This window comes from Aptenodytes patagonicus, chromosome 11 (genome assembly GCF_965638725.1).
Source record: "Aptenodytes patagonicus chromosome 11, bAptPat1.pri.cur, whole genome shotgun sequence".
In the NCBI taxonomy this organism is placed as follows: Eukaryota; Metazoa; Chordata; class Aves; order Sphenisciformes; family Spheniscidae; genus Aptenodytes; species Aptenodytes patagonicus.
The window spans coordinates 5,659,739-5,686,757 of NC_134959.1; the positions used below are offsets into that span (position 1 = coordinate 5,659,739).

A 27,019-nucleotide genomic window follows, 5' to 3' on the forward strand; every position below is an offset into this window, starting at 1 on the left:
CGCCCCCCCGGGGAGCGCGGCCTCCCGCCGAGTAGCCGCCCGAGGGGCCGCGGGCCCGCTCTCGGCCCCGGCGGCCTCCCCGGGGGGCTGCGGGCCGCGCCGCCGCCCCGGCCGTACCTGATGTAGGGGCTGGCGGCCGCCAGGATGTTCTTCTGCACCGGGATCTCCTCCCCCTCCAGCACCAGGTGCGCGTCGCAGAAGCGGCTCTCCTCGCGGAAGGAGCTGAGGGCCCGCAGCAGCCGCGCCGGGTGCTGGGGGTCCGACACGGCGCTCGGCCCCGACATGCTGCCGGGCCGAGCCGCGCCGCGCCGGGCCGGCCGCCTCAATCGCTGCCCTCACACCATGGCTGCCAGCCCGCCGCTGACATCATCTCCCTGCGCCGCCCCGCCCGGCCGCCGGCCTCCCCCTGCGGGGCGGGAGCGGGGGCGGCCCCGGCCGCCCCCGGGCCCCGCGGGCACCCTGACGCGCCCCGCCCCGCCCGGCCCGGCCCTTCTCCCGGGCGCCCGCCGGGGCGGGGCGGGTGCCCGCGGTGGCTGCAGGCCGGGGACCCTGAACTCAGCATCGCCCGCGAAATTATCTTTTTTTTTTTTTTTTCCCTCTCGGCTTTAAAATGTGACTAAAACCAGCCTTTTATTTGTTTGTTTTTTCCCTTACGCGAGCTGGAGGTGAAAATGATAGGCGTTAGCATGAGAAAAAGTAAGAGAATGAGAATTAAATACAGCGAGACTCGTTTCGATAGTGCCGCTTCCCACAGCTGCCAGCTGGAAATACGCCCTTTTCAGGCAAAAAGATTGTCTTCAGGACTGTTCACAAGGGTTTAGGCCATATATTTAACGTGCCTAATTTCACATTGCGAGACGACTTGATTCCATCTGCTGCTGCTTTCTTTAACAGCATCCAGTATTTAAGTAGTGAAACGCGATTTGCACCGAGTGAAAGTGTTTCAAAATCTGTCATCTACTTTACCGACAGTTCAGTCGATGCTGCCAGGAGGGGGCAAACGCAGCGGCTCGCCGTGGCCCCCTGCCCTGACAGTCAAAGGTAGACTCGGATTTCTTAGGCTGTGAAACGCCCAAAAGGACACCACGCTTTCTGTTTCTCCACTGGGAGAATAAAATTTTCAGAGGGCCTGATCTAGTAAAGCTGTGGTGGGTCACATGCTTTTATTATTTGCATTTCTTTAAATCAGTGATGTCAAAAATACGTATCTTTGACACGTGGACAACTTAAAATTTTATTTTATAATTCATCCTAATCCAGTTTGATGGTGTCTCCAAATCATTTTACCACTAGCAGAAAGAATAAAGGTGTCTGGAAATGTCCCCATAGGAGAGAGGAACGAATGACTTTACAGAGGCAACATTGTCCTTTCCAAGCTAGACACAATGCTGGTTTGTTCTCCAGAGGGAGATTTCAGCCGGGACATCCGCGCACGTAGACCCCAGCAGCCAAAACACTGCACCAAGTGCCCGCTTGTGGAGAGTGTGAACAGCCCCGTTTAAGCCAGCGTTTACAGTCCAACCCTCGCTTAAGCGCTTTCTGGCTGGAGAGGGGTCACAGAGAGGAGTACCGTGCTCTAGGTTTGTCGCGCCACTTTGAACAAGACTTTTAGAAGCAGAGGATGTGTTTCACATCCTGATACGATGGAAGGCCTAAAAACATAGTAATCTGCATGAAACACCAGCAACTTTGCATCGCTCATTGTTATAACATACCCATTTAAAAATATTAGAAGGCCACTTCTTCTGGCATGGGTATAATTATCCAGGATGTCAAGTGTAGAATGAGGAAGAGCTTGATGGATCTCTTTGAGGGTAATGACAGCAGAGAGCACTCTGCATCTCACGCTGCTGGTGAAAGATGTATTTTGCTTGTTATTAATACTTTGGTAATTGCAGACCCAAGGGAACAGTGGTTTAAATTATTGCGAAAGCTGTTATTGAGTGGCCTGGTTATTTAAAGAGAAAAACACTGGTTTGTTTCTGTGCCTCCTGCATAGATTGTTATGTAGGAAAACATAGTTGCATTTCTGGTTTTTAACTTGTCCTAGTAAACAGTGTTTGCGCTTCCTCCTGCTGCATATGTGGGGCAATGGGACAAGGTGTAACAGATAATATCCACTTCCAGAGAACAAATTAATTATTATGCTTTGTTATTTGTTCCATTTAATGAAACACATTGATAAAAAAAAACAAAACCAAAAACAAACCAAACCACTCTACCAACTAGAGGGCCATTTGTAACATCTGTGAAGTAATTATGTGTACGCATACCCATGACCTGATTCTCTTGCTCAACTATGTTTTTTTCCTTTAATGGATTATCTATCCTTACTATTTTTATTTGCAGTCACTGAATCTAGATTTCTTTTTAAGCCATTACAATAAATCCACTAGTTTTACTGGGCTAATTTATGACTTAAATTGGTGCAAAAGAAGGATCGAACCTTTCTGTCCCTCAAGATTTCATTCACCGCGAAGGATGTCAGAGAAGCAAACCGAATGACAGACTCATTACCGTGTGCCATGTTACCACAACAAAAAAATCCCACGAGCCTTGCAGCCACTTGGCAGAGCGTATATGCATTCCCCCTTGCTATTGTCAGCCTAGAAACGATACAGTGTATTACCATATCCAGGGTAAACCTTTCACCAGATTACTGTTGCAACTGCTAAAACCATTCTTGACCACATTTGTGATTAGCCATATGGTTTTATCCATATTGTCTCTGCCACAGGAGGATACTGGGATTGGCAAGTCCAGATTTACATTACTGTTTTCCTCTTCAGGCTGACTACAAACTTGATGCTAATCAATCCTGCGTAATACTGACCAAGTGAATACAGCACACTTTGTTTAAAAAATCATACCCAAGACAAGTTCTTACAATGTATTTTCTGCAGTATTTCTACATGAACATAAATAACACATTTGCTTCCTTAGACTGCAGATTGTTTTTACGATGAATATTCCCCTATCGTGTCATCTCTGCCAGTAAGAATTAGCTCCTCGGAAGTTAAGTAACTCCTGTATCCAAACTCATGATCATCCAAAAACATAACACTGAGTTCTCCAGAAGAAATTCTGGAGACAAACTCCTAAAAGGAGATCTATAATAATGGTTAGACTTTTGATTTGTTACCACCTTATAATTCCAGAAATATTTGTGGACACTTGTTAAATCCAAACTTTTTCAGACTAAAAGAAACAACCCCACATCTGCTGTCTTTTGCCAACATCAGAAGTCAGTCTTCCATTCCAGTACTGGTTCCATATTACTTACAAAAATGGAGTTCAATTTCTTCTTTAGAAGATAAAGTTGTCTTAAATAGTAGTGGTAGTAGGCCTTGAAAACACTAAAGATGACTATTTCTGCAGACACACCTTACTGAAGTGTTTATTTCCATTTTATGGAATATATAAACATTTGAATGCCCCAAACTGCATATTTTAACCCTAGAGCTGACCACAGTGACTTTTTTTACATTAAAAATAGCCTGTATATTCTTTATACTTACAAACTGCAAAGACTTAAGCAGAGAAAGGGAGGTATAGTTGTTACAGAGCAAACAAGAACTGTGGATGATGTTGGTTCAATTCCTGCTCTGCTGTAAACATCTTACGTAATCACGAACAAGTCACCAAAGCCCAGATTCTCATGTGATGGGGAGATAGTAAATGACAATGATTTCAGTCTGTTTTCTACCTGTAAAACACAGTGAGCAGCAGAGACACTGTGAGAGCGCGTATATAAAAGTCAGAGACACCCGAGTAGTGTGGTGATACATACAGACCAGATGAACACCTAAAATGGATGGATGTGTACCTAGGTTGCTCCATCAGTAAAGATGCCTCCAACAGTAAAGGTATCTACAGTAGAAAAATACAATTCAAAGAAAAAAAGCTCTCATTTAAAGAAAAATCAATGCCCCAAATCAGAAAACAGAAATACACTCGGGGGATCAGGAAATGCCATTCCTATAACAAAAAACAGCCACGGTATACTTGGCACTTGAACTCTCTGTTGAAATGTGCTTTTTGATTGTGACTATGAATGAGAGCTGTGTATTTTTATTAGGAAGCATCTGTTACAGGCAACGATAAACCCATGTCAGAACATGGATGCTCCCAAGCAGACAATAAAGCAAATGCTTAGCTATAGCAACAATAGCTAATATCAACTACAATAGTAGTTTCAGCTACTGTGTGGTTCAGATGAGGTCTAAATTAGGTCTTTCACTCCTTCACCTAAACAATTTGTTGCACGTGTGTATCTGAGTTCTGCTAGAAATATACTGCTCTCATTCATATACATACTGTTATTAACAGAGACTATTAGCAATATTAATAAATAGTACATTTCTGTTTATCTTTTACATAATGTAATCATCTAATTACATGAAATGCCATGTCAGATATTCTCAAGGAAAACTGATCTAAATACAAAGTGCTTAAGATTGAATCGCACTGAAGTATAATTGAATGCTACATAAAACCATATATTCTATTTCAAGTTACTTGTTTTTGTCAACATAAAAGGGAAAAATACACCATGAAATTATTATCAAAGCAGGTTTTTTTAGGTGCTAAATTAGAAAGTTGTAGCACCTCAATGTAACACTTTGGTTATGGTGGAGTTTAAGAAATCAAGCACCAAGAGAATGCATTGCCATGAATTATTAGTATCACAGCAGATAGTTTAACATGAGGTTTTCTGGCAGGAGACAACTTTCATCGTGAGCTGCAGTCTTGAAACAGTCCATGAAAGTTACATGACCTGCAGACATGTGACTCATGCCATGCATCACCCTATAAATACAGTACTTCATTTGCTCAGAAAGCTATATTCTACTCGAATAAAACATTTCTTGTCACCTTTTTCTTCTATTCCCTGCCCCACGAGTTGTATACAACATTAGCACTTAATACTGATCATTCTTCTTTTGGAATAGTTATGTACCAGTTGTGCATATAATTATTTGTAATAAAAGTTATTGCTCTCTCTTATAAGTAGTCATTTCTTGTCATAAGAGAAGGTTGTTCCTGAATGATATTATCCCACATTCAGCAGAAGGGTGTCTCAGTCTGTGTAATAGGATAAATAGCATTTTACTCAGTCTCAGTCTTCAAATCTTTCTCTGGTATAAACATTCCATGCAGGTCTAGATGCATTTCTACATCTACTGTGGCTCGGCCCAATTCTTTGAAAGTTTTAGCATCCAAGACAAGTAGGAAGGGTGCTTTCTTTGGATCAGACATCACAACACAGGTCAGGACAATGCCTGTGACATACAAATGAAGAATTAGAAACACATACTGTTACACCAAGCAGAAAAGATAACACCATCAGGAAACAATTCTTGTTTCCTAAGGATTTTAGGGCACAAACTGGAAGTGCTTACTAGGTCAAGAAGTCTACTGAGAGTGCTAAAGAACTAACGAATGCTTCTTTTCTGTGCTTTTTTCTGGTCTGCCTGCAGTTCATTGGGAAGGAAAAAAGCAAACCAATGCTGAATTGTGTGCCTGGCAGTTCTGGGACTCATCCTTTCAGCTACTTGCCATTTGCCTTTACAAGGAGTCACCTGAGAACAGAACTGGATCGAGATTACAGGGATACTTGCAGTGCCACTTCATGTTCTCATCTGTAACAACACTGACTTCCCACAGCTTCAGCTGCTCCAAACTTGATAAATCCAGCTCCGAGTGGCTCTCTGGAAAGTCCTAAGCATTTGTTTTATTGTTTATGGCTACCTTGGGACATTACACAGTTGATTTTGGTCTGTTGTTGCTTTGGGTTTTTGTCTGCAGGAGTAAAATGGCTGGTGCTAATTTTAATCTCACAGTGGAAGCATCAAACCAGCTTTCTTTACTAAGAACAATGAAACTTGTAAGATTTAATGCAAAACTCATGTAACCCCAGCTTTCAGAATGTTGTCATTATTTTACCATCATCCTCTTCTCTTGCATCAGGGCTGGGAACGAAAATGGGCTCAGATGGCCAGCAATGGTCCTCTTCCCAGTGGAGCATTTCCTTTGTCTGGATATTAAATTTTATAATCTAAATTGTTGTGACCAGAAAAGAAAAATGTCAGTGACCCAGACAGTGGTTTATTCCAAAGGCACAAAGTGAACAGACTGCTGGCATGCGGAACCAATGCTAAGAGTTAAGGAGCAACAAGGCATGTGTCATCACAAGAAGGAAACACCTGGAAAATGTTAAACTTCAGAGTCACATTTAGTGGCTGCATAATCACACAATGTTCTTTTCATTTCATTTCATTAGATTACAATTGCACCTTTCATTTATGGGCTTTAAGTATTTTACAAATACTAACAGATCATGAGACAACCTTCACTATAAATAATGCCCTCACAAGACAGAGGAAGAGTCCAAGGCCCAGAACATCTAAGTTCTTGCGCCAAATCACTGCGATTCTGTAGTAAAGCAGGAAACAGGATTTAAACCTTCCATTTTCTAATCCTGTGAGTTATTTTCCTTTTATTGTGACCTCAATATTTCTCAAGGCCTTCTATTGTTAAGTATATGCCAGAACAAAGGCTATTAATAGTGATGTGTAAAGATTAAACCAATGGGGCAAGAATTCCACACAGATACCGGTATTTACCGAAGGAACAGAGTACAGATTTTCTTCTCATTAATGGGTCAAGTGCCTGACCAAACCAATCGCCAGTGGAGATGCATGGCATTTCCAGTTCAATTCTATTAAGGCCTTTTCTCTGCCCATACAGATGCAGCTATATTCTTTTGCCTTTTGACCTTTAGTGAAAAAATATGTTTACACAAAAATGAAACTATTCAAATTACTGGAGGAAGAGTTTGGAAGAATTCTCCCTTCTAACCAAGATGACAGCAATTCCGCTGACAGACTTTACCTAAGGATTATACATGGTTGTTGTTGTTGTGCCTGCATTCATCAAAGAGCAACTGATGTGAAAAAAAAATATCTTCTAACAGCATTTTTTATTATATTTAAGTCAAGCAGGGATTATCTACACTGGAAATCACAAACTTGCAGATTTGTTTGAGCTACTGTCAGATGTGCTGCAATAAATTTTCTTGCATCATGCAGAAATCCAGCTTTATTTTGTAATCAGTTGTGGTAATTATATACAAGAACCAACAGTGAACTCAATTTGCGCTGCCTTTTAGTCACAGAACAAGAATTATAAAGACTGAGTTTGTCTGTACAATACTCTTACCTTCAACTATTAATACTTTTCATCTTAATCTATTTGTACTCTAGGCTGTCTCCTGAGAAGTTGGCATCATGCATACACAAACAAAGCATTTGCTACCCTCTAATACAGAACTAGCTAGCAAAAGATAAAGCTTTCTGAAAAATTAGGTATTGTTTTAATATTTTTAATTGATTAGATACTGTTGTAGTAACTTATTTTTTTAGTTAGGTTTCCTAAAGGGAAAAAATGTTACAGATGCATGTCTGCCTAGTTCTTCTTTTTCCTAATCTCTCCTTTGTAGCTCTTGGCACATTACAGAAATTCAGCCCAATTTAGCAGAAGAGTGAGGGTCTCGCTAACTATTGTATTCAAGAGACTTTGTGGAAATATAAAGCTGGATAAAGAAGCCTGAGTTTATTAATACTTTATGAGGGAAATGGTACAACATGAGCTTACCCTTATAAGAATTTAGGCATTTCACGTTTCTTTGCATGTGAATGACCCACCAATGGGAAAAGTTTTGACAGAAACAGATACACTATTGAATACTCGAGAGTCCAATCTCAAGTCACATCTGTAAGAAAGCATCTCTTCTGCTGCCTATGGAACTACATGTTTTTAACAGCTGATAATAATGTTCCAGATTTTCAACTAGTAAAATGAAGATACATTGTTTCCATAGTTGGGCCCAGTGAGGCTGTTTTAATCATACAAGTAAGCTAACATATATGTCCAACTTTTCATCTCCCTGCTTTCAAGTGCTGAAGTTTATGAACATAGTACCCAACTCCAATGTCGCCATTTAGAAGCTTTAACTTGATGTTGAAAAAGAGTGCAGTTTCTGGCCTCAGAACCACGCATTTTGAATTTGCATGTATGAATGCAGATTAGGCTATATTTTGGGCCAAACTAGTAAAGCATGGTCTACTTATAACTGCTTAAATTTGATTTGTGTTCTATAAATACAGTTTCTGACTTTGTAAATGTTAATTATACCTTTGTAGGAACTGGACTCCACCGGACTTCCGTTGCAAAGACGTACTTGCATTTTTTGCCATTATAGTCGTAGTTGATGCGAGGCAGTTCTATCCCTGGGTAAAATAAAGTTCAAGACTTAGGAACAAGAGAAGAAAAATAACTCAAATGTACATTTACATATGCCAATCTTCAGGATTTTTGCCCTGTGAAAAATCTTGACAGTATTTAAAACAGGCGTTGCATAGAATTTGTATGTCTGAATTTCTAAAAAGCTGAAGATGGATATTAACACAACATAATTAAGCCAGGGTTGTTAGTTCAAAAATGACAATTCTTCATTCTTAGGGATTCATTATACTGGAACTTATGAGGGGAGGGGGTTGTTTGTTTTTTGGTTTTTTCTTCATAAATACATGAGATGTGAACATCTGAGATATAATTGAAGGCTACCATTCTACGAAATTACTTTCACTTTAGGTAAATATATACTCATTACATATTCCTGTTATTATCCCCTGAAAAAAGTTTAAAAGGCAATCTTTATAAAATACAGCAATAACTGAAGTTACTATTTATAACAGACCTATTTAACTAAAATTACTCTTGTAACAGGTAGCTTTGCAAACCATATTAATAGTTGTAAGATCAGACTTGGGATCCTATATTAATATAAAACTGATGTAACTTCAGACATTTAAGGGGTTTCACTCTTGATAAATATATATCTGAGAGGTTCAGGGTCATATATTACTGGATAGACCCAGAGGAGGGAAGTAAAGAAGCAAAAGGTATTGTCAATATCTACACTAAACATATTAATTAAAAGTTTTGTTTATCTTAGCTTTATAAAGATCTTACATATATGAACAGCTATTAGGCATTATTAGAATGCACCTACGTGTGTGTAAGAGAACATATTTGAGATTTGTGTAATGGATATGTCTCACCTTCACATAGTATTTCAGGTTGGCAGTAGATGCTGCCATCTTTCTCTTTTATAGCAGTTGCGGTAGATGGAAGTGTGACTAAATTAGAACCTACTTCGGCATCCTGAAAGAGACATGAGTTGAAAAAGTAATGTGTCTCTAAGAACATGCTTCTAATTTAGATCTTTCATCAGGTTTGATATTAATATAGACTATTTGGGGATTAAACAAATAATCCAGTTTCAAGAAGTTCCTTCTTATGGTGTTTATCTTGTAACATTAGATTCTGACCTCTTCATTAAAAATCTTATTATACTCAGGGGATTTTAATATATCATAGAGTAATCATTTTGAATCACACCGAGCCTTTAGAAAGGCTTAGATGGACATGGCTATGTCCCAGAAGCACAATAAATGGATTACATAGTTTGTGAATTTAATTAATGAAGATGCGTTTCAAGGAATTAGGTATCAAATTCCCACTAAAAGTCACCAAGGTTGTTTTTTTTGCACCTGCTGTAGATCAAGTGCAAAAATAGGTGTAACACACTTGTTTTTAATACACTATTGCTGAATTCTTAAGATTGCAGGGTAGTTTGGATAGCTGGTGTGATCCAACACAACCTTTGTCATTGCTGCATAACTGTTTTTGAGACAGCGACAAAGCAGCAAGATTCTAGGATGTAGAAAGAAAAAGTATTATCCATTCCAAATGTATCAGGCAGAAACTTGCCCAAGTTGCTGGGCAGTATAAAATCTTCCCTACAAACAATGATGTAAAACGACGTTTTAAATTAAACTGAAAGATAAAATCTTTCCTCTTCCTGGTAAATCTCACACTTAAATGAAATCTTCTAATTTTATTAAAACCATTGCAACAGTTGGGAGCGTGCATATATTATATATAGGCTTCCAGTAAAGCGGAAGAAACAGATTGTGCAAAACCTCATGCATGCCCTTCCAGTCAACAGCCAAGTTGATATATCTGCTCCTATTTGGTAGCATTTTACAAATAATCTCACTGGTAAGGAAATTACGTATGCTCAATAGCCCTGTTCTCCATAATGGATGGTATCAGAACCTAGATCCATGTAACTGTATGTCCAGCTGCTCATTGCCATTTCTCACAATACATACACAAAACAAAACTCCTCCACACTTTGTGTATACGTTACCTTTAAAGAATCAGAAATTTGCACATAAGGGCTGGCAACTAATAATTAATTCACCCATTATTCACACCGATGTATTTTAAATTACTGATCAAAGAACAGATTAAAAAGCCATTTTCTTTCTACCTTGTCATACTGCAGAGGAACAACAAATCGTTTGAAGGTTGGTAGGGAGGTAAGTTTGTTGCTCTCTTCAAAGTCTTTATTCAGGTTTTTTAAGTAGAACATATCATATAAGCTATTGTCTGTATAGGCAATAATATCAAAAATAATGTGGCCATCCTCTTCATAAGCATTTATATGGTGAAAAAGCACCATAGCGTCAGTATAAAACTTGGTGGATACTTCTTTTTTAGTCTTCTTGTCTACAAAGTGAAACCAAGTCTGAAAGATAGGAAACATTATTTAAAACCATTAATGATCAGCAAATAGTTACTGTTTTCTAATGATAGCCATCAACATTCTAATGTGTTGTCTGTTTCTACTGAAGCATATTAAGAATTTAGGATTTGCTGCTAGAAGACAAGAGGTTCCAACCTGAAGACCAAAAAATGCAGGAGGAAAATGAGTGTGGAAGTGCTTTAAACTCATTTTACTGTTGCAAATTACTATTTGGGCTAGGCTGAGGATTGAAGTTTTCCGGTAAAACCTGGAAAATCCCCTGCTCTATTTTTAAGTTAAATAAATCTGCCTTAGTCCAGAGTCTTAGTGCTCTGTGCTGGTGCCCCCTACCCCAGCATGCCCCACTTATTGATGGCCAGAGCATGTGGAAATAAGGTCCTCAGAAACCAGTTTTTTTCCTCAGTTGCCACAGTGAAAGACTCTCTTTCTGTTGCATGCAGGCTTTTCCACCGGTCTGGCTCTCCTATCTGATGCAATGGATCTAGAGCAGATCTCGTCCACAATATACAGTATTTTGTTTGGACCAGGAGCAACCGTATGTGTCAGGGATGCTAGTGCGGTTTTGAATTTCTCTGCTAGCACACAGTATTTCTAACAATGCCAAACTACCCTCTTTCTTAAGCCCTTCAGCATCAGATATTTATTTGTGAAATTTCTGGAGATGGGAGATAGTATTCAAAGAAATACAACTTCTAAAAAAAGTGTGCAACATGAAAGTCAAGGGTTGAAAAAAAATGAGGGATTACTGGAGTTAATGAACCAGATGAACAACAGAACAGTGTGGAAGAGGTCACTGGCCTGGCTGACTCCATTGCTCAGCATTAGGAAAAATACCTTATCTTCCTTATGATAGGCAAGGCAGGAAGCCCAGTTCACATGTCGGATGTAAGCAGTTGCCATTTTGACAATATCCAGTTTGAATGGCTGCTCTATGAAGACAATGTAATTTTCTGTGATTCCAAAGCTATGGTAATAGCTTGGGTGGAGCAGAGAGCGAGAAGGGATGGAGCATACCACTTCCAGATGTTTAAAACAAGATTTCTTCTTTTCTTTTTCTGAACATAAATGATAAAAAATAGAATTATATTTATAATAAATTCCAATCCAATCTTGTGCTTGGATTTCTCCCATGTATAAAGTAGGAAAGAACAGGTTCCTCTCAGGTTTATTTGCATTTTCCTGTTAAGAAAGTGGTTTGTTTCCTCCTGCAGAATTAACATAGAAGTTTGCATCTGAGTGAAGCAACGCAGTAATATCACAATGCCAGATCCATTTAGACAGAGCTCCTTCATCTTAGTATTTGATTCCACTGGTTACTGTCTTCAGAAGTTCCAGCATGGAAGAGAAAGGTGTTCAATTAAATTGGCAGCTTTACAAGGGGGTTCAAATGCCCCCATGTTTTCGAACTTCTAAGGAGATGTTCCTGTTTGATCTATACTGACTTTGTTTGAGCCCCAGCTAGAAATTACAAACTTATCTTTCAGCTGTGGAAGGCCTCTTGATTGTTCAACCAAGAGGACAGACATCACATTAGCAGCTGATTTTAAACAACAACACAAAAAAAAAAGATTGTCTTGAGGGAAAAAGAGCAAGTGATTTGCTCTGTGAACAAAGGACAGTATTTCAGCAAGGCCTAGTGTAGACCAGGTTAGAGAGGAATTAACTCTATATTAGGTATTATTTGGTATTACGCTTCCCTGTAGTCACAGTATCAGCATTTTAAGAGCATTTTCATTTATGAAGCAAATTAAAATTTACAACTTCAAATTATATATACTGCCCTATAGATAAAATTGTTTCTTTTCATCCTCCCTCTACCCATCAGAATACAGGGAATGGAAATTCTTCTAAAAGAGTTAGTTCACTACAGTAATATTCAAAGTAGAATTCTTCTAAAAGCAAATTCTTCTGAAAGCAAGGTTCTTCATACTGAAATACCCTGTTTACACAGTATTCAAGATGAACCTTTGTAATAGCACAATAAGTTAAAATTAAGAAAATGAAAGCCATCAGTTTCTAGAAGAGCTTTATCACCACCCCTTAACCTCAGAAGGAAAGAAATTGCTAACAAGTTTCTAGAAAATACTGATAAAAGACATATCTTACCTGGCACAGAGGGAGGAATCTTAAATAGAATGTATTTTGTCTTCCCTTTATCAACTATTGAAGTACCCATGTTGAGAATATTTCCAGCACTGTCATAGTGTGGGTGAGAAGTTGCCACATTTACAGCTACGTATTTGCTGTAGTCAACCTGGAAAATGATACAATAGGAGATTTTAGAGATGTGTAAGAGAATTAAAATTGATCTCAGCTAACACCACAAATCCACCAGCTTTTTAGCACTGGTAGCCTTTTATTGGTACCCCATTTTCAAAAGGCCTTGAAATTTAAACAGTTAAGCCAAATGACTTATGTAGGTACTCAAATGATTTCCTAATTCAAGGCTAAAACAAGTTACAGAATCTGAATTACATTCACCTCTCCCTTGCAGCCATGTAACACAACGGGAGGATTGGCTAAAGAAGTTACTCTGCAAATGCCCATTTCATCCTGAAAGTAGTTTATTTAACAGGGCTGTGCATCTAGCAATCTTCTGGAGCAAAAACATTTCTACTTGATTTAAAACTTGGAAATTGTACTCAAACTGTACTGCATGCTAGAAAAAAACTCATTGTATATTTCAATGTCATTGAATCATTTCAATGATTTCATTTTAATAATTAAGTAATATCTTGCATAAGGTACTTGAAAAGTAGTCATATAACTGACCTACTGAATTGTTAATTATGTAAATCACTTGATAACTACAGATGCATAATAATGGAAGTCATCCAAAATAATCATGCCATAAGCATGATGTGTGGTATTACTCCTGCAGCCTTGCTAGATTATGTACAATGGCTCAAAGCCCAGCTTTTCCCAAACTATTTGGGATTTAATTTTGAACTCATGAGTTCTTAAAAGATCTGGTATCTCCACTATTTCACTTAACCATGATTTCAAAAGTAAGGGAATAGTAGAAGAAGAAAAGTATCTTTCCAGTTTTGTATTCTGCACATGTTAAAGGATCCTTATGAGTCAGCCTGAAACTTTACTCATCAGCAGATGAGGAACCAGAACAACACAGTCATTTATACCTTCTCTAATGTCTCCAGAGTCTGCGGATTAATTTTCCTGATGAAGTTAGTCTCACTGGTAGCATAAAAATCATCGCCAGTTTTCATAATGTTGATCAGGCAGTTGTCTGTGAACTCAGGAATGGTGTGAGACAAATACGAGAATGCCCTGTACGGAGGGAAATTTCGTGTCGGTTCATTAGAGCAGCAGAAGCTGTATTAGTTTTTACCCTGTGCAAAGCAGAAGTCACCCGAGCAGTGCGGGCTGTGCACAGCAGCAGGGTCACAGAGCTGGGTCTGTCCCTCCCCTGCTGTGCCCTCTTCTGTCCCCTCCCACACTGCCTCGGTGGAAAGGGTGGAAAAGCAGAGGAGATGGGCTTCTTCAACGCCCTTGGCCTGGGCGAGGGTTAAGGACATGCATGCAACTGTTTTTCCATACACAAATGGGCGCCCAGGTCCAGTCCTGCTGTCAGCTGTAACATATGCACTGGTTTATCAGGATGGGCTAATTACACGCTCTCCTGTGCATACCTTGTGAGAATTGGGCCTAACAGTTTCTACCTAAAAGCTGGTAGGTTTTTCAGGGTATGCCTTCATAAAATAGATGGATCCATATACTCCCTGATGGAATATTTTTGTTCCTGGTGTTATCCCATATCACAATTATGATTTCAAAGAAGATCCAACTTCACATGTGGGCTTGACAGTTTTCCTTCTTAGTGTAGGATTTTATCATATTCACTTGAAGCCAAGACAAATTTGCTTATATCCCTTTCAAACTTAAAATGCCAGTGTTACCCTGTGTGCTGGAAGAGGGAAGAAAAGCACCTTATCTCAGGGTAACAACTTAAAACATATCAACTATTTTGCAATAACTATCCATGCATGTGCTCTTACCAAATATCACATTCAAAGTCATTAGAGGTAGTTCAGCCAGGAAGAAGAGATGGGTAAGCTACTTGCATTTGTCAGGGAATATCCACAGCCAGTTTTACAAGACAGGTGATAACATGATGGCTTACACCTTGCCTCTTATATACAGCCTATCATCCTTTCTAACGGCACGAAAGCAGCTATTGCACTGATCCCAAGTGGTTCTGATTTTGAACATAAGATTAGCTCAGGCCTATGGGTGCAGTCCTTCAAAGCACTGCACATGACTCAAGAAACAATGGAAAATTTTCATCACTTTCTTTTTTTTCGTAAAAGTGGTCTTTAATCCAGAAGTTTTTCTGATTTTTTTGAAGTGATTGATGCTTTTCTTCTTTTTATTGATAAACTTTGCATTAATTCCTCCCCCATCTCTTCATCTTTTCCTTTCTTGCTGCTTCTCCCCTTACAGTGTATCATTTTTATAAACTTCCGCAAAACACTTGAAAATGTTTTTTCAAAATTACAACAAAATCTACTTGCAATAGTGAATGAAACAGCCAATATTGCTGATGAAATGAAGTTAAAATATTTGCCTTAGAATAACCCATAGAGAGTACAATGCTGGATATGTCTCTTGGCCTTTTCAATATTTAGCAATTGTAAATTTACAAAACAAATTTTGTATTTGTAGATATGTGTCAAGGGGAAACAGAAAGACATCTGTGCTGGAGAGAGAAGTAGATAGAAGAATCTTGTTGGAAAAAGCATTGCTTACTTGGCAAATAAGTTTTTGCATGGATCTGGATAAGCCATAGTTCCAAACTCAGACACCACGATTCGGTTTGCTTCTACGTTGCAGTTGTATGTGTCACTTCGGAGATACTTACTTCTGTAGTAAACTTCACCTGACAAAGGCCAAACAGGTTTCCATCACACTTCATATGGAGTTCTTTAGAAAATTAGCATAGGTAAAGTCAGAGAAAGAGTTTCTCAAGCAGCTGTCCTTTAGCTAAGAAAAGTTTGCAATGAAACCAACAATGCGCCTAACGCCCTGTTTCAGAAGGCTTTTTCAGCTCTCTAAGGAACCCAGGACTGCTCTTGTGGCTGCTGAGATTGGTAACAATTGTCTGGCTTCCTTGATTACCAACACATTTGGACAATACTGGGGGACTGGGGAGAGGAAAGGAGGGATTTGGATAAACTCTTCCAGTAAACCAAAACAATCTGTGTAAAAATGATTAATTATGCATCAATGTGTGGGTGGTGATAAATATCCTGTACTGGCAAAATTTAGTTTTAAGAGAGTAACAAATTGCTTGAAGGAATCAGTGTCTATCCTGACCAATTTAATGGACCACTATACTTGAACTAACTGAGCTCTGTTTGCTTTAGGTAAGTAAAATATACTGGCAATTTAAAAAACACTGGTCATTTCTTTATAGGTTATTTTGTTAAGGATGTAGAGCTGGGCAGGCAAGGAGATCCTGCAGTTGCATTAAATGCCTCTGATCACAGAAATGGAAACTAAAAAGTAAACACTAGGAATGGAGGATGACAGGAGTAAAACCCAGTTCTTTTACAGACACATACATACTTCTTGCGGAAAGAATCTAGGTGTAAAACATCCTGCCTCACACTGTAAAACAGCTGAACTGATAAAAAATGCTTTAACTGAAAACAAAAAATGAAATTGCTTTGGGTAGAGGAGCTGCCTGTTTTCCCTCCATAAGGATGACAAGTAGGAGGACTGCTTGTAGGGTTGTCAAGTACACATAAGTGACGTTTGATTTGCGAAGTGATGTAGCATCCCAGTTTCTCTCCTGGCAACTGTTACAGCTGCAACCAAATACCAAAGGGGAAACGTTAGTCTTCCCTGAAACTAGGTTGTTCATCCACATCAGAAAAACCTCCAGATATTACAGTACTTTTGGTTGATCCAGTTTGAAACAAGGGAGGTTTTCTTGCTCTGGGTGGAAGGCAAAGGCTGCCCTGCAGTGACCTGCTCAGCACTGGTTGCAGGCTATCCTGCAGTGCAGACAATATTGAACTTCGGCACTCCAGAAAAAAAGGACAATATAGTCTATCTCTGATAACAGCGCTGCAGAGATACCGCTGCTGTGGAGAGCGACACGTAAGTGTATGTTTGCAGAGACTTTTCCCAAAGCGGTTATCACCTCACCACACATGCCACTCTGCAGACGAAACCTGCAACATTCTAATCAAACTCAGAACAGAATTAGCAACATAAGGCACCAAGATTTGGGTTGTTGAGCTTTTTTTAATCTGATGTGCAACAACTTACCGTTTTTAAATGTAAAGCTATGCAGCAGAGCCAAGCCATCAAACCAGTGGTTGTACTTAGTGTCCCCTATCGTGTGCATCCCTGGGCCATTTCGGAGAAGTATCCCTTGCAACCAAGCGGGCAACTGACCTATGAACAAAAAGGAGATACCAGTATCCATTCACTTAGGTGAGGGGCATGTTACAGGACAGTTTTCCTAAGGGCATAGGCTTCATATAGGCAGACAGACTGCGGGTGTGTCAAGGTTTGTAATAGCATACAATTATGTTGGAATTTGGGTTAACTAAAATATGATCTGCTCAGAAATGTGGTGCTAGTAATATTCTGCATGAATATTGCTATATGAGATTACTACAAGAAGATGAGATTGCTGGAATGTAATTTGCTAAATATCAGGAAGTAAATAGAGTTGGACCTTTCTTTCCTGCACTCAGATTTTAAAGTGATACATTTAAACCCTTTTACTCATGCCAGGAAAAGCTAGAGCTTATCAGAAATAAACATATTTTATAGGTTATATGACTTGCATTGGCCTTCAGTACATCAAGTTAAACTTCAGGCTAAATGAATTCCAGTAAAAATTTCATTAATTAAATTACACAGCATAATGTAGTGTCATTTTGGGAGTGCTTTTGTGACACTAGTCATAATGTTGACGTTTTGAACACAAATAAAGGGTAAGAATATTATACTGAAAATATACAAGTACCGCTGAGGTTTGAATAAGAAATGTTCCTCATCAAATCCCTGCAAGAAATACATTACCTACCATTTGACACACAGAATAACAACAATTAAAGAATGCCATTAGGGTTAAAGAGCTGAACAAAAGTATATCAGATATTAAATTAAAAGCTTCACTTGCTTCTTTGTGTGTATGCCTCCTGAGGGAACATTTAAGATCACATACTACTTTTCCACACAATTCCTGCACTGAACATTGTCTCTGCATAAAAAGCTGTTCAGAACTTTTAATTCTCCTTATCATTTAGTTTGTGACCCTATGTCAAATATGTTGACAAACTTTCTTATTAATAGTCCCTTTACAACAGATAGAAATGTCCTCCTATGGAAATAGTCGATTTTGTCAAAGCTGATGCAGTTGCAGAGAGTAACAATTGTTTTGCTGTAAGACTTTCTGAGATTCTAAAGGGACTTTGGCCACTTTCTAAGAGAATATTTCCTGAATTTTGACCTTTTTAGGTAAGGGAGACAAGGACATTTGCCATTTCTTCAAACAAATGACATTAAGGGCACAAGGAAAAACCATCCAAATGCAAAGGAAGGATATGGAGTAAATGTCAGCTTTACCTAAAATATATTCTCAGTCAGGCTAACCAACTAATATTGTATGCCACAATACTCACACAACTTCATTAGGGTTACAGTTCTGGAATACATGAAGAAGATAAAAAATTGTTGACACAATTGATGGACTATTATTATTATTATTATTATTATTATTATTATTATTATTATTATATTCTAGAAGAGTCTTGAAAACCAAACCTTACTTGCCTTTCTAATGCAAGAAGTTCCAAGGCAATAATTATAGTACTTTTTTTGTATAAGATGAACAAGGTTTAACCCTTAATACAGATAATTGCACAAAACTTCAGTAACTAAAAGTAGTTGGTGAGAAGACAGTGAGGAAATCACAAGTTAGCAAAAGAAAAGAATCCTTCAGAAAGAATAAGATTATGATCTTAAGAAAGTATATATTCAAAAGAGATACATAATTTTTGTTTGGCTGACTACTGAACATTAATTGCTGAAGAAGTTTAGTCTGCTTATATGCCTAAAATACAAGCGTTTCTCTTCTTGCCACTTCCCTTTCTACAGTTTTCTGTTATTTGGCAATAGAAGACTGTAGGCTCTGCTATTTCTCCAATACTATGGGCAACTGCAGCGTAGTGAGTGTAGTCTGCTGTGCTCCTACCCTCCTGCCAATGCCATTTATGATTGCAAATCTGTACAACGAGCATGGGCTGCAAAAACCTTATGCTAACACTGCGCTGGGGCTGACTGCATGTGGTCTTGCTGCAACCAGTCCTGCTTTCCCTGCAGTGAAAATGTAATACTTCTGCTGCATATGAGGTCTTGTGGGATTTTGATCCAGTAAAACTATCTTCTGCTTTGGGGCCCATCATTCAAGAAAAGCAGATATTTCTGCAATTCAGTGAACAACTTGCAATTCCTAGGGCTAAAAATTTTGTTTAGAGATTATTTCTCTATATCAGAATAATGGTGCTCAAAAAGTTCCAGGACAAGCCAACAAAATAATTTTGCTGGAAGAGATAAACAGGGAAAACAGGGGATCTTCTTTTTAAGGCACTGTGGACTTGATGCAGCGTCTGAAACTTCCGGTGTAATTCGGTGCAATTTCTGGCATAATTCCAGTATGAAAAGCAATGGAGCAAAGGGTCATCCAGTGAGGTTTTCAGATTAAAACCTTTTGTCTTAGCGGGAATTAAGAATTTCTGTAAATCACACTGGGTACCAATCAGCATCCTAACGTGCTTAAATAGTTTTAAAAACCTGGACCTTGTATCTTTTTTGCTTCAGACTTTTATCTGAAGTGGAAATAATGATACTTCTCTGTACCACATGAGGACACAAAAGTGACACAGTAAAGTCTCCAAATATTTGGAAGTTTATTAACTATGATAGCAACAGAGTCTCATACAACCACATGGCTGTACAGTGTTTACGAGAGCATGGGTTAAATTGTGGCTGACGTTAGAAGTACGGGGTCATATTTAGAGTGTCCATATTGAGTAACAAGGAGCCAAAATACTGGCAGAGCTCAGGGCTAGTGAAGTATTTAAAGAGGTCAAAGTTCTCTTTAGTTTTCATGATTTTCATTATACTGAATCATCATTACCAATGAAGGAATATTTTGTATACATAATTTTATTTACTGAAATATGCAGTCTTTGTTCAACTAAACCATTCCATAATACAGATCAGGTCTGATAAATGGTTTGTTTGCAAACACTTCAAATGTTTCAATAATAAGTTTTTATCTTGAGCAAAAGAAATTGAAAGGCATAAAACCACCGCAAATTATAACAAAGCACTTTGTCTGACTTGAAACAAAATCTTTTCCAATTCAGCCACCAAACTGAACAACAACAACAAAGTCACGCAAGTTTTAATTGTCATCTTTTTAAGTGTTGTACTTGGGAAGTGACTTTAAAATTGGTATTAGATGCCTGCCATTTCTTGGACTACGTATTACAAACAATGCAGCATATATTTACTAAATAGGGGTTCTCAGCAACAAAATTCTCCTGTAGCTGTAGCAAAAAACTCTTCTGTAAAGTAAAAAAAGCAGTAAAAATAATAGATTGATCAAGCGTTCATCCCTAGAGAGCCACTTTAAACTATCTCGCTGAAGGATACTCTGCAGTTTTTACTGGATTAACTTCCGAACCCTCTTTTTAACGGTACACAGTGGCATCCATTACTGCTGCTTTTCTACTTAGAAACACTATTGTTGAAGAGTCCCAGTTTTAGTGACTCTCTCCCGGAGGCAAGGAAGAGTGTGAGCAGACAGAGGGAGGGTAGGGAAGGGTTACAGAGAGGAGAAACCGAAACGCCTGAGCAGAGCCCTGGGGGAGGGGGTGTCCCCAGATTAAATCCCGAGACTTCGTCCCTCAGCACCAACTTCAGTGAATCTTGTTCAAACAGACTTCCTGGAAAAGTACACAGAAATGCCCATGAAGCGAGAAAAATCCCACAGTCAGGGCACAAATATTATCTGAGATCAGTCCTTTAAACAAAATTCACTTAGTTTCTCGCTTTCTCAGTTTCCCCTTTCAGTGTTGTCTTGGGTGAACAAGTGTTTCAGTGTTTACCCATTCGAAAACACCAAAGTAACTGGCACGTATTAGAACAGATTTTCTGTCACTTACCTTGCACCTCAGCTTTTATGGGCTCTGGATGTTCTTCTTTATTTCTGCCAAATATCGTATCCATCTCTCATGTGATAAACAGTTTCTGTGTCTTCTACCCAGCCGCTCCTGCAGCCGTAGCGGTCCCCTCCTGTCTGGGCTAAGAACAGATCTTCCCTGTTACATATAAAGATAAGGTCAAAGTGCAATGCGAGCTAGTGGCTGGTGGCTTATAGATTGACAATTTATAATAGCTGATCTTTAATCCCTAGCACATACACTATAATTCTTGCACATTCTCATTAAAATTAACTCTTTCACTGGTTCAAAGGAGAAGTAAGAAAAACGTAACTCGCCTGTTTGCTCCTTATGAACCTACCTGAAGCAGCCAGGCACACCCAGGGAGTCAGGTAGAATGACTCTGAAACATCATCTTCAGCGTTTCAGATAAAATTTTAGACACTGCGTAGGGGTGCTTGCCCCATTTGGCAGGTAGGGAGAGAAAAAGAAAAGAAATCTCTACCCACTTCTGAATTTGGCTCTTTGGGAGTGCCAAACATTTCAGAGCGGGATGTCAACCTTTTCTTTCCATTCTGTGAAATGTAAACTGGGCTATTCTATTAATTAACAAAGTATTGTCACTGAAGAGTCATGTGCTGTATTTATGTACTAGCTGTTCCAGAGTGAACTGAGTGGCACATCTTTGAATTAAACATCTTTTCACAAATAATCACTATAAAATATTCTCCCATATGTGACCTGAATCCACCCCATGAAAAGTATGGCAGGAATTGTTAAAAATATGGGGGATTTTTAACTTCACGCCTTTGTTTCTAGGTAAGGTACTTAACTGAGTTCAGTGTTGTTAATTTTAAAATCCTCTGGGAAAAGAATTATTTCAATATAAAGCATGTGATTGCAGAGCAAATCATAGGCTCCGTTGAACGTGAAGGATAAAAAGATTCTTTGCACAATTACATATTATGAAATTTCATATGAGGTTACCCTAAAATCCGATTTTTTTCAGCTAAATCACCGTTGTTCCCAAAATGTTTTAATGTCACTTCTTAAGCCTGACTGATCTTTTATAAATATACATATTTATTTTATTTAAAACACAATTTGTGCTACACTTGACTGCTCTGACACACTTGTTACACACATACATTGCTCCTCTCTTCCTAACCTATTGTCTGTTTGATGGTCTATCTTCACTGTGGGAGATCAACAAGACAGCATGCCTTTGTCTCTGTTTGGAAAGCACTGACAGAAACAGGTGACAACAAAATGAAAAGCCAGATTAAAAAAGAAAATATATGGGCTTTGTTGGAGTCAGTGGCATTAATAAAGAAACAGCAGGATTGAACCAGAAGGCTGTAGGAGATGAAGGGTATCAAAATCCACATACGTACACATATGCAGATATATATACATAAACATACACACACACACACTATATGTGTGTATATGTATATATGCATATATGTGAGAGAGAGTGTGTGTGCGGGTGTGTATTGAAATGTAGACCTACTTGTATACACAAAGCCAAGTAAGGGATTTTTCAGCAATGTTAGAGACTGAAAAGCAAAGCCATCTAACTCTACTTCCACTAAGCCATGGGGACATTTTCTCTGTCCCTGATGTTCTGCTTTGCTTTAATATGTTCTCTTCAACGTATCCTCATCCACTTACATGGCCACGGCTCTTAATGCTGCAGTTTTAATTATCTGACCTGTGAGCAGTCTAATCTGTAGCAGTGCCAAGCAGATTTCCATAGAGCAAGCAAGCAATAAAACAGATTAATTCGAACCATTTTTGCCTTTCTTCACCATGACTGTTCATCTAGCTTAAGATTCAGCCAAGATGAGATAATTGGAAACCTTGTTAAAAGTTGTTTGAATGGAAGAACAAGGAGCTGCAGATACCCAGCAACTTTTGAAATCAACCCAAATATGTTTTGGTAGATAATTTCAGGTGTCTGTGCCTGAAAGTTTTGTCCCATATTTTGTACAACTTAAATAAGGAGGCCTTGCAAAGTTTATTTTTCTTGCTTGTCAGTGAAAAATACTTTATTTATCAGTAAACCACTTTGTTGTTGTTGTTGTTTTCATCATGTTGATGACAGATAAGCAGTTAGTAAGGTATGGAGAGATTAATTTTCTTGCTAACTGTCATTTCCCCCTTTTTACATTGAAATGGAGAAGTATCCATGTATTGATTTACAATTATAGTGTGTAATTATCAGCAGAAGTAGATGTGGATTAGGTGACTTTTCTAATTTTATTATTTCACAATGTTTCTTCTCCCTTTGTAAAACCACGTGTTTGATGAGAGAGCATAGCGAACGTTAAGGAACTCGATGTTCTAGAGAACATAGAGGAAATACAACCCTCTCTGGAGAGACTACCCATGGCTCTTCGATCTTGGGTTTACCAGACACTCATATGTAACTCATATATATAATGTTTACCAAAACATTATAAACTCAGGGAGACTGTGCTGTCTTACTCTTCCCAGCAACGAATATTGAAAACATAAGCCTTAATGCAAATGATCCAATCCCATGGTTTGAATGGCCTCTCCTGATGCCTGACCTCATTTACAAACACTATCCAGTTGCAGAGTCCTTCAAATACAAATCTTCCCCCAATCAAATCTAGCATTTCTCCCCACAGTTTTCTCTCTCTGTTCACCCCTCATGACAACATTTTTGAAGTTACCAGCTCCCCACCTCAGGCAGGTTTTCTTCACTGTATTTTTTTCTGCTTTACACAATTGTGGTGAAGGCTACAAGCTGTTTCTTTTTGGGTTCTTTTTGCTTTCGCTTCCCTCCAGTCTCTGAGTGTCTTGAGCTTCTCTCCCAGACTTAAAAAGGGCCATGAAAACATCTTTGGAGCAAAGCACTACCCTGCCCAGCATTGGTCTGATTGTACCCTGTGGCCGTGCAAGGCTGGGGATGGCATTTAGGGTGTGAACTCTGTGCTCAATGGAAACAAAATTTCTCAAGCCAGAGGAGCTGGTTAATTAAATTTCTAGTATAACAATAATGTCATTGCCATGTGTCTACCTTTGTACTTTTGGTTTACTTACACAAGAAGCAGATCATTGCCTTATAAATCAGAGACAGACCAATATTATTCCTTATCTCTATATTGAAATATAAGCACTTAATTTACTTTAACCTCAACCTTTCTCTTATAAAATTCGAGTTCTAATTAAAGCCCACTAACAAAGGTCAAATTACCTGACTATGACTTTAAGCTGTGCTAAGAACTTTCAGCTATCAACTGTTATCTATTATTACCAAATAAAGACTCCAACAGTAAAACTGTAATGAACTTAAGAGTAGTCGTTCTTGCTGAAATCACACTGACTGCTATCTCGCTGTGCCAGGGTATGTGATCTCTAATCTTTGTTAAATACTGTCTTATTGACATGATCTCATTTCAAAAGAAATACCACCAGCACTATCTAGGAATACTTCTCTTGCGCTGTCCAAGTATAATTGCAAACACAAACTACTAATACAGTTTGTTCAAATTTAAATAACAATAGTTTCCATATATTATTCTGACCAGGTTTTGTTTGGATCAAAACAGTTTTGATCAAATACTGTTTTGATCAGTATTGTTTGGATCAAAATAATTATTTTTGTGAGATTTTAATTTTCTTGGTGAGATTATGATTTTTTGAGAGATTTTTGTGAGATTTCAATTTTTTTGTGATAGATAAAAATACTTTTTTCTTTTCCTACAGTCATATTTTTAATAAATATTACCAGAAATACCGATTTGTTCATTTAAATAAAAATATACTATAACTTAGGATTAAAACGCTTCAAGTGCTGAGGCACAGAACTGCTGGCCCACCCATGCTAGTATCCAACCGGACCGAGCTCGCCCAGTCATCATAATGCCCAAGCATTTAAATGCCCAAACATGTAAACACTAGACATTCAAAGGAGTAAACAGTCACAGTATCCACATAAACTTCCTCACCATAAGACTTTTATAACCTTATCTGCACCTTCCAACATCCCAAGACTATTTACATGTTTTAATATTTAATATGTTACACAGTTCGGTAATGTGTTTTCAAGCGGGCAGAATGACAATGCGAAGGTTGGCATTCACTTCCATGACTGAAGCTGTAGAAATGGTGTTACAGACATTCACAGTGACAGAAGTTAATGCTGCTACACATTGTCCTAACTTTTAGCCTACTGTACATCTTTGGGAGAACATAAAAGAAAAACTAAAAAGAAGTGTTTTCTGGTTTTAGTCAGGTGGCACCTGTGTGTAGAGTGCTTAACACAAAAGCAGTGTTCCTGAACAGAGAGACTGCTGGACCTCCAGTCTTCTCATTACGGGGACTGTGAAGCTGATCTCTTTTGTAAGGCGTTGGATGGTGAGAGACATTATTAATGAAAACAACTTGTAACACAGTTTTTTTCTTTCTGTTTTCATGTCCTGTAAGCTCAGAAATAGCTCATAACAAGCAGACAAAAAATCTACAACAAAATTAAATAAAACAAACGAGGTGGAAGCTGGACAGCCTTAGAAATCTGGCCAGTCTCACGCTTATGGAAATCTGGAGACACTGCAGAGACACCAGTGGAGTTGTGATGGCTGTAGATTCAGATCCAAGCAATTCTTTTTTTGACTCTCTGTGTGTGCTAGGAAAAGTTCAGTCCATTTGTATCTACCAGTTAATGTTTTACCCAAAGGGTACCTTTAATCCTTAGAACAGTTCTTTGATTAAGATATTAAGGTAATGGCACGTCTAAATTGTGCCGCTTAGTCATGATCGTTAAGAACACATGAGGTGTCAGCAGATCTTCAGACAGCTCTGCTACTTTCTATGTGAATTCAAGGCTAACCTTGGCCATCAATAACCCTAGCTCAATTAATGTTCTTATGGGGCACACTTACCCTCTTCTTCCCACTAGTCGAACTTCTGCTGTGGAAGGCAATAAAACATAGGAACTAGCTGGGAAAGGGGGGGTATTGAGGCATCAACAGTATGGCAAGTGAGGAAAGTCAAACTACAAGTCCAAAGGCAATACTAGATGCCTCTGAAGGGACAGTTCCTAGGAGAAGATTCTCAGGGATTTATCCAGGCAACAATTGTGCCAGAAGGTAACCATACACATCCTATAAACAGAAATTATGTCCAACCCAGCAACTCCTGAATGTAGTGCTACTTATCTTATCCTGACCCCATCATGCCAGGCATGAACGTCTAATTTAGTTATTGCACCCTGTAAAGATAAGAATTGTTCTCCCTGTTTTTCTAAACAAGATAACATCAAAATTGCAACTTGGCAGGGCTCATGGTAAGTTCACGGTGTTGCCACATGGAAAATTAGACAGTAGAGCAGCAACAAAAACAAACCCTTTTGAGTCAGCAAATAACTGGGTCTCACTATCAGGACAAGCAGCCCAGGAAAGCAGCAAGGAAGGAAGCGTGATTGTGACCCACCTTCTTAAACTAATTGGCAGATGGGATTTTTTAAAGCCAGCTGGAGAGATAGAAGATGTAGGTGTACCTACGGGCTTTTCTCCATCCCTTTCCAGACAGTCTGCTCAGTACTCAGTACTTCCTACCTATTTGGGTAATAATGAAACAGATCTTTTCAAGAGGCAGTTCTGCACACTGCAGAAGTGTACGTGACACACTAAAATGGACCACTCACGATCTTGTCTCAAGTTAATGATACCTGAAAATCATCCTTTTTCTGCCTCAAATCCAAAATAATATAAATAAATTTTCCATTTATATGATTATTCAATTCATAGAACTGAGATATATTTCTATTCCTGATAAAATCTATACATTACATTCAGTAATATTCAGGAATGTAAAGATGGTAATATCCTCCTATAGAGAGTAAATTTACTTGCTCGTCCTCAAGGCAAATGAACAACAGCCAAAATGAACGGGGGTGTGATTTATTCCTTCCCGTTGGCAGCTCTTCACTTCCTTAACTCTTCAAATCTAGTACTTTTTGGTCTCTATTAGGGATTGTCAAGCTATTCTGCTGTGCTGCAATGGCCTTTTGAATCACAGGATGTTCTTAGGCTGTCGTGATGCAGCTGTAATCTGCACTAGGGTACAAATCAGGACCACCCTGAAGTCAGTGGCGGCACCA

General features: G+C 38.7%; 2 protein-coding genes across 3 annotated transcripts in view; both read right to left on the bottom strand.

Annotated features, from left to right (window-relative positions):
- The window catches only part of GAN (gigaxonin), a 42,807-nt gene extending 42,490 nt beyond the window's left edge, over nucleotides 1-317 (bottom strand). Inside the window, exon 1 of the mRNA XM_076349062.1 lies at nucleotides 118-317. Coding sequence (XP_076205177.1) covers nucleotides 118-284 — 167 coding nt within the window. The 5' untranslated portion in view covers nucleotides 285-317. The remainder of the gene's footprint in view (nucleotides 1-117) is intronic.
- Nucleotides 318-2,094: 1,777 nt separating this feature from the next.
- Nucleotides 2,095-21,009, bottom strand: BCO1 (beta-carotene oxygenase 1). Of its 2 annotated transcripts, XM_076349064.1 has the most exons (11): nucleotides 20,890-21,009; nucleotides 16,973-17,101; nucleotides 15,446-15,575; nucleotides 13,819-13,966; nucleotides 12,785-12,932; nucleotides 11,513-11,733; nucleotides 10,403-10,660; nucleotides 9,126-9,228; nucleotides 8,197-8,291; nucleotides 5,947-6,058; nucleotides 2,095-5,282 (listed from the first exon to the last, which is right to left on the bottom strand). In XM_076349064.1, the coding sequence occupies exons 1-11, from the start codon at nucleotides 20,951-20,953 to the stop codon at nucleotides 5,110-5,112; spliced, it is 1,581 nt and encodes a 526-aa protein (XP_076205179.1). In that variant the 5' UTR covers nucleotides 20,954-21,009; the 3' UTR covers nucleotides 2,095-5,109. The 2 variants fall into 2 exon arrangements, with proteins under 2 accessions (XP_076205179.1, XP_076205180.1); XM_076349065.1 differs by lacking the exon at nucleotides 20,890-21,009 and having other exon boundaries at nucleotides 15,446-15,619; nucleotides 16,973-17,028.
- Between the last annotated feature and the right edge of the window lie 6,010 nt (nucleotides 21,010-27,019).

Bases quoted from the DNA above. Each gene is read 5' to 3' on its own strand.
- BCO1 (XM_076349064.1), bottom strand. From the start codon at position 20,953: ATGGATACGATATTTGGCAGAAATAAAGAAGAACATCCAGAGCCCATA. The intron at 13,967-15,445 runs GTAAGCAATGCT...CCCTCCGTACAG, and splicing joins TGCAAAAACTTATTTGCCAA to GGCATTCTCGTATTTGTCTC. The intron at 6,059-8,196 runs GTATAATTAACA...ACAACAATTTAG, and splicing joins GGAGTCCAGTTCCTACAAAG to ATTATAAAATTTAATATCCA.